The sequence below is a fragment of the Monopterus albus genome, unplaced genomic scaffold, assembly GCF_001952655.1.
Source record: "Monopterus albus unplaced genomic scaffold, M_albus_1.0 scaffold63.1, whole genome shotgun sequence".
Classification (NCBI taxonomy): domain Eukaryota; kingdom Metazoa; phylum Chordata; class Actinopteri; order Synbranchiformes; family Synbranchidae; genus Monopterus; species Monopterus albus.
Window position 1 is genome coordinate 288,705 of NW_018127943.1, and position 6,995 is coordinate 295,699.

A 6,995-nucleotide genomic window follows, 5' to 3' on the forward strand; every position below is an offset into this window, starting at 1 on the left:
AAACAACTCAGAGTTGATTAAACCAACTCTTTTCAGCTGTTCTGAAACCGAAAACTCAGAGTTTTCCAACTCTGGGTAAGTCAACTCAGAGTTCAGGTTTGAACTCTGAGTTTGTTAAACCGCCTTCTTGAAATAGGCCCCTGTTAGTTTCTAATACGTAAACAGACTATTTACTCTACTTGAATCTCTTGTGCTGAATCAGGCTCCTGGTGTAACTGTGAGTATTAGGCTACTAATTTTATCCCAGAAATGAGCTGGCACTTGGCCCGACAAGTGGGAAAGCTGAACTGTGCATGAAGTCCAACATAGACATCGCCAAAAGCAAAAATTCTTCTTCAGAAGAAAAAAAACGGAAATAAATAAATCACGTAGAGAAATGATAAATGCTGTATAAAATAATACAGACTCTTTTGCATTATGCTGTAGAACAAAGGTGGTGCTGCCAAATCAAGCGCTGGTGGCACCACACTATAGTTGTAAAAATCAAGACACAGAAATACTAAATTGTACTTCACGTTGGTTTATTAACAGTGAGCCCACCTGTTCCATTACTGTTCCTCAGAGAAAACGCCATAGCTAGGATGACCACCAGTAAACACAGCAGCAGAACCTGGAATCCAGAGAGCACAGGTCAGGAAGTTACTGAGGATGACAGCAGTCAACAAACATTCAAAAAACACAACTGAAGATGTTTAAACTGAACTCTTGGCTTGGTGAGACACTTCCCGAGTCAAAGACTCTTAAATTGTGATCTACAATGTTTTTGTCCACCGTTAATTTTACAGGACCTACTTTTGTTACAAATAACAGACCACCATTTTTCCAGATATGGCAACTAATCATTGCAAGTAGAATCTGAACAAACACAACAATCGATTTTCATAATATAATCATTAGAATGATGATAATGTTCCTGGCCAGTTTTATTGGCACTCCAGACACTAGTTCAGGCTACATGCCTCTGGAACCATAATACTGTATAAACATACTGTAGCACCATGAGAGAAGCCTTAGATCAGAACTTAATGCATTCAATCAAAAGAACAAAACAAGTTTATGTAAATACATCACAGAAAGACTGGACCACCAGTTTTGTATTGAAATATCTAAATAATTACATGATAACTGTCATGATATTTTTGTGGACATGAAACACAAACTCCCCAAATGATGAATTCTAAAGACTTTGGGTATCCCCTTACTTTTTCCTCTAGTAATTCCATTAATTTTCCATTATTAGTTTTTATTTAAATATCTTAACAGCTACTGGATGGACTTCCATGAGATTTGGAACAGATAAATCCTTTCCTGATCCCGTTACTTTCTTCTCTAGCACCACCACTAGGTTAAAGCTTTCCCATAACTGAGTGAAATTTTTCAATATCCTCAGGATGTATGGGCTCAAAGTTTTGTACAAACACTCGTGGTCCTTAGAATATTACTCTTCAGCTTTGTTGATCCTCTGAATTTTGGGTCACGCCACCATGAGGTTGACATTTGTGATTTTGAGGCAAAGGTCGGGTTTGCTATTCATGGACCCCTCCCGTAACATTGTTTATTCAATCACTCCGTCTTTAGCCAAGATGAGGTCAAAGCCTTGCATGACAGTTGAGCAAAATGAGCGCGTTATTTGTTCTTTTCACTTCACATAGAGACTCTAATCATTTCCACATTTCTTCATGTGTCATTTCCAACTGTCCACATGTTGCTCCTGGCCCTCTGTAACTGAAAAGGCAAAGGAGGACAGATCTGTTTTTCTATCTGGTGCTCAGCCCAGATGTGCCCAGAGACAAATGCTCACTGGGGGTGAGAGGTTTTTAAGAGCCATTTCAAAGCAAAAGACATCATATTTAGAGATGGGGGCATTGTACAATAGGTGCAGCCTTATCACTGCCAAAGCAGTCATGCGGGGGTTATCATGGTTTGCATAATTATCTTAGAGTTCAGTGGAAATGATGCAAAGTGTGCTGCCAGTTTCAAATGTTCTCTAATCCTTTATGTTTTAGCTGTTACAGGAATCTCATTTCCTCACACGTCACAAAATTTTCATCTTATCTCACTGTTAATAAGTCACCTTGTTTATCTCTTCTTTCCTTAGTTTATTAAATATACCTAACAAAGCCAATTCAACAATCCTGTAATAGCCTTCGGAATGAGGTGATGATTCAACTATATGGTCATTTGGAGGCTGTAGTTTGTTCCCGTTTACCTCGGTGAGTGTAGGCTAAGCTGCTTAATGCAACACAATCTACATCTTCCAAAATGATGAGCTGACTCAACACCTCTCTAACACAGTGTCAATAAAACCTGAACATTATCACCTTCATGAAGCTTTATTGCTTGACTTGTCTAACAAACTTACAATGAGTGTGTATTAAGTGTAAATGTGAAATGAGGAAATATAACTCGTCATTTTCTATACAAGTTAATTTATCACTTATCTTCAAAATAAATGTGAATAATGAAGATACATTCAGCAGAAACTCACTGGTAATGCAGGAGAAAAGGCACATGATAAGGAACAAGTCAAGTTGTGAGTAATGTTTTTCTTGTTCCAAGAAAAAAAATAACCACCGACTCAGCACTGCCTTAGATACTTTCATGCAGGAGTCATTCATGCCTTTAAGACTCAACTGTACACTCCTACAGCTCAACGGCAGGGCTGTGGGAATCATCAACCACACGTAATCCATTTAGTCTGATTCACATTCACAAGCCTTGAAACTCACAAGGCGTATGAATATATGCTCCCCTTATTTTCACCAGCTACGGGTGAGGACGGAGAGAGAGAGAGAGAGAGAGAGAGAGAGGGAGGGAGGTGGCTCCTTGAAAAAGCTTTTAGTCCTGGTTTAGGTGGGCTGTGAAAGTAAACAGTCTGCCTGGTGGAAACCTACTTGTCTGTCACTGAAACAGGCTCTGCTGCTTGTCTACACAGTAAAGGTCTGATTAGACTGTTGCGATTCAAAGGGACTCAAACAAAACAGCACAAAAGGCCTTAAATATCCCTGCAGTAGAACTAGTAACAATATTAAAATTACTAGCAGATGCACGAGGCTGATACATGACAGGACCAAGCAGAAAGTAGTCTAGACTTTACCACATGTTTCTAATCAGTGCCAAGCAGACACCAGCTTAAAACACTGTGGTTTTAGCTGGAGTTTCTTAGTAAATAGTTTGAAAGGTGTGCTATAATTGTCCTGTACAGTTTCAGTGATGAGGCAGATTCTATATACATCTCATAACTTGCCATTTGTTTTCACTACTTTATTGGAAAAAAAAAAACATATTTTTCAGATATAGGCCTGACCGCAACTACATAAAAACATATAATCACATTTTTCTTTGCAAATCTTTCAATTATGGTTTTCGTCTTTATGTGAATCCCCAGATGTCTCCCAGATTTAACATCCATGCAGAATGTGTGCTTAGTCTCAATGCCTCCAGGAACTGGGAGTAATAAAAGCTGCTGTTGTTTCTGAGACTTACCTTTTGTGACAAGAATAAAATTCTCAGGGAATCTGGTCATTAAAATGTCCAAATTGATTCTCATGCAGATAATAAGACAACTAGAAGTAGAAGGTGAAAGATGCTGGGTTTGTTGTTTGGCCCTAAAACAACACAGGATATTGACTTTTAGCAGATTTCAGTCCAAAAGCAGCAGAATTTGCCTCTAATCCTCCATTTTCACTGTGGTGCGCAGTACAGTCCCATGTGTACAATGCCAAGTGCCAAAAACAACAAGTTGAACAAGTTAAAAGTGAACCATTACTGCAACTCATTAATCAAAAACATGCCAAATATTTGTTGGTTCCAAGTTCTTATTGTATGAATTGTCCCCATTGTTTGCTGACATTTCATAAGATGAGAAAATAACTGCCAGATTAATTGCGAACTAACTTTATACACAACTTTAAATAAAACTTCTGCTGACATTATCAGATATAAATAACCACCCAAACACTCTACAACCACCTGTGTCCCTCCCCCTGTGAACCCTCAAACATCTGGAATAATGTAAAATAATGATGTGGCTTAAACGTAGAGATCATCTCCACTTGTAGAGACACTCCTGGCCTCTGCCTTTTTGCACTGGAGTGAAAACATTTAGTTTCCACGTTCACAGCAGCAGCTCTGACAGTCTGGGCTGTGAGACAGAGTGGATTTACACCCAGTGTAAACACTGCAGACTGTGGTTTCTGATTAAAGCCACACGTGTTGCAACTAATGTTTTTGTTAATTATCAATTAATTTGCAGATTGCATAGTTGAATTCCAAACAAACAATCTGTGAAAAGTCTAAGTTCTACAATGGGGCATTATACATACATGCACAAGCACAGCAAGAGCCAGTTTGTTTAGACACTTTACCACATAAATCAGCTGTAATATTTTACTGTATGACTGTAACACCATGCAACCTACTGCTCATACTGCTGCGTTACATAGACAGGTAGTGAAATAGGTTCTGGTGCCATTGAACTTACCCCGGTTATGATTTTACACTTGTTCCCCCTCTTCTTTCCCCGTGCAGTGTTTGTCCTTTGACTTTCCATGTCTTGGGTCTCAAATAACGATGCAGCCTGTTCAAGCGTCTCTCCTTTATTCGTTACTTCCATGATGCTGCGCTCAACCAACTCCTGCCGGTGTTTCTTCCAAGAGGGCCTGAGTACTGAAAGCTTGCACGTAGTAATATGAGGAATACATTCCGTATATGACCTTGTGCTGATTTGTAGCACCGCCTCGTTTACTGGCGTCTCCAAATTTGCACAGCAGCAGCATAACATTCATCTGGAAGGGTTGGCGGCTGCGGGGCTGATTCCAGAAAGACCTCAACAATCTGCTGTTCTGGCTCTAATGTCATTTTCCACCAATAGACCTGTAAAAACGATCTTAGTTCTAATATAAAACGTACAAAAACTCATTGCTCAGTGGTGTTTTTCACGCCTAAATGCTGAGCTGCAAGAGCAAACAGCTGTTCGGGAACTTAAATGAAATACCCCAAGTGGACTGGGTGCTACTGCCACCTTGTGGTTAGACTGGAGTGGTGCTGAATATTAGAGACAGTAATCAGCAAGAGGCCGGTTCTGAAGGTTTCTTCTGGTAAACCCTTCTCCACTGTTGCCCAGTGCTCACCCAAGGAAGATGTGTCGGGGTTTTTCTCTGTAATATACAATATTATCAACATTTTTAAGTAATTGGAGAATTGATGTGTTTTGCGGCTTTGTGAGTTACAAATGAGATTTACTTTTTAAATTTGTGATTTGTTGATAGACAAACGTACAGAAGAGTATTAGGGCGACTTTACAAATTAGTTATTGTGAAATGCAGAAGAATCCAAAGAAATTTGCAATACAGGGCCAGATGTTTACACCATAAAAACATGTTGATAATGTTGAAATATTTTCATAAAGATGAATATCTCAATTGGCAACTTTAAATTGCCAGTAGGAGTGAGTGGGAGTGAGTGTGTGGTTGTTTGTCTACATGTCAGCCCTGTGACACACTGGCGACCTCTGCATGGTGGACCTCTCATCCAATGTCAGCGGGGATTGACTCCAGCCCCCCACAGCCCTGTTCAGGGGTAAGCAGTATAGATAATGGATGGATGAATTAATATCTCTACATTTTTACCTTGACCGACAGATGCTGTAGTAGCAGCAGGCAGTGGAATAGTGGGCTAAGCAATAAACATTCAAGAAGAAAATTGTGTGGTTTGAGTTATGAGGGTCCTGTGCCCCAGTAAAACTTTGTCTAGCAATGCCCCTGCACTGAGAACAGCTCTCACCTAAGAGACATTTCAGTTCAAACCCTGTCTGAAAGTCACCTAAAACTGATACCTTATTAAAAGTTCTTGCTGTAGATACAGTACATACTTGTCGTATTGTGTCCTGCTGTTGTTAAAGTTTTCACTAGGTGGTGATGTTGTAATACTTTTACAGTTACAATAAAACATGTTCCCTGTAGTGGAGATGCTTCCCTGTCCCTTAAAGAACTTGTATTACTATAATATACTGCTTCTCATGCCAGACGGCTTCGACGTGGGCATATTTTAGCTCTGTGAGGTCCATGTTTCCTTCAGATCCAGCTGTGTCCCACACAGTGGTAATGAAGTCCTGACCTCTGTCTCGCTCATAAACAGCCCAGGGTTAGCTCTTCTCACTGCCTGTTGGTATTTGTCTTCCATGTGTGGGTTTGCATTTCTGTGTATATATTGTACTGTCTGTGTTTATGTGCGCACCATGTATGTGCTCCAGAATATGTAAGCAAACCTGATACTGTGTTGTCATTTTAAGCTGTGGGTGTTCTTACGTGTCTGTGCTGGTGTGTTTTGGTATCTGGTTGTGGTTATAGGGAGTGTGTGGGACACTGTGTGTGTGAGTGGGCGTCCCGCTCAGTAAACTGCATGTTTCTCAGCACTCTCTCTACACAGCTGTCACCGACCCAGCTGGATATTACAATTTAACCTTTAATGTTGACATGTAGCACTTACTGGCCTCATGGTCCTTCCTGTGTCTTTTAGTCTTTCTCAAGTAACATTGTTCATTGAGTACAGTGCTGCTCCATCCATCCATTTTCCTCCGCTTATCCGGGACCGGGTCGCGGGGGCAGCAGTCTAAGCAAAGATGCCCAGACTTCCCTCTCTCCAGACACTTCCTCCAGCACCAGCGTGTCCTGGGTCTTCCCCGGGGCCTCCTCCCGGTGGGACATGCCCGGAACACCTCACTAGGAAGGCGCCCAGGAGGCATCCAAAACAGATGCCTGAGCCACCTCAGCTGGCTCCTCTCAATGTGGAGGAGCAGCGGTTCTACTCTGAGCTCCTCCCGGGTGACCAAGCTCCTCACCCTATCTCTAAGGGTGCGCCCGGCCACCCTGCGGAGAAAGCTCATTTCGGCCGCCTGTATCCGGGATCTTGCCTTTTTGGTCATGACCCAAAGTTCATGACCATAGGTGAGAGTCGGAACGTAGATTGACCAGTAAATCGAGAGCTTCGCCTTA

General features: G+C 41.3%; 1 protein-coding gene across 1 annotated transcript in view; it reads right to left on the minus strand.

The window, feature by feature from the left end:
• Positions 1 to 4,988, minus strand: part of enpp1 (ectonucleotide pyrophosphatase/phosphodiesterase 1) — a 28,434-nt gene extending 23,446 nt beyond the window's left edge. The window contains exons 1-2 of the mRNA XM_020603865.1: positions 4,484 to 4,988; positions 541 to 610 (exon numbers count right to left, since the gene is read on the minus strand). Of these exons, the coding sequence (XP_020459521.1) occupies positions 541 to 610; positions 4,484 to 4,783 (370 nt within the window). The 5' untranslated portion in view covers positions 4,784 to 4,988. The remainder of the gene's footprint in view (positions 1 to 540; positions 611 to 4,483) is intronic.
• Positions 4,989 to 6,995: the final 2,007 nt, after the last annotated feature.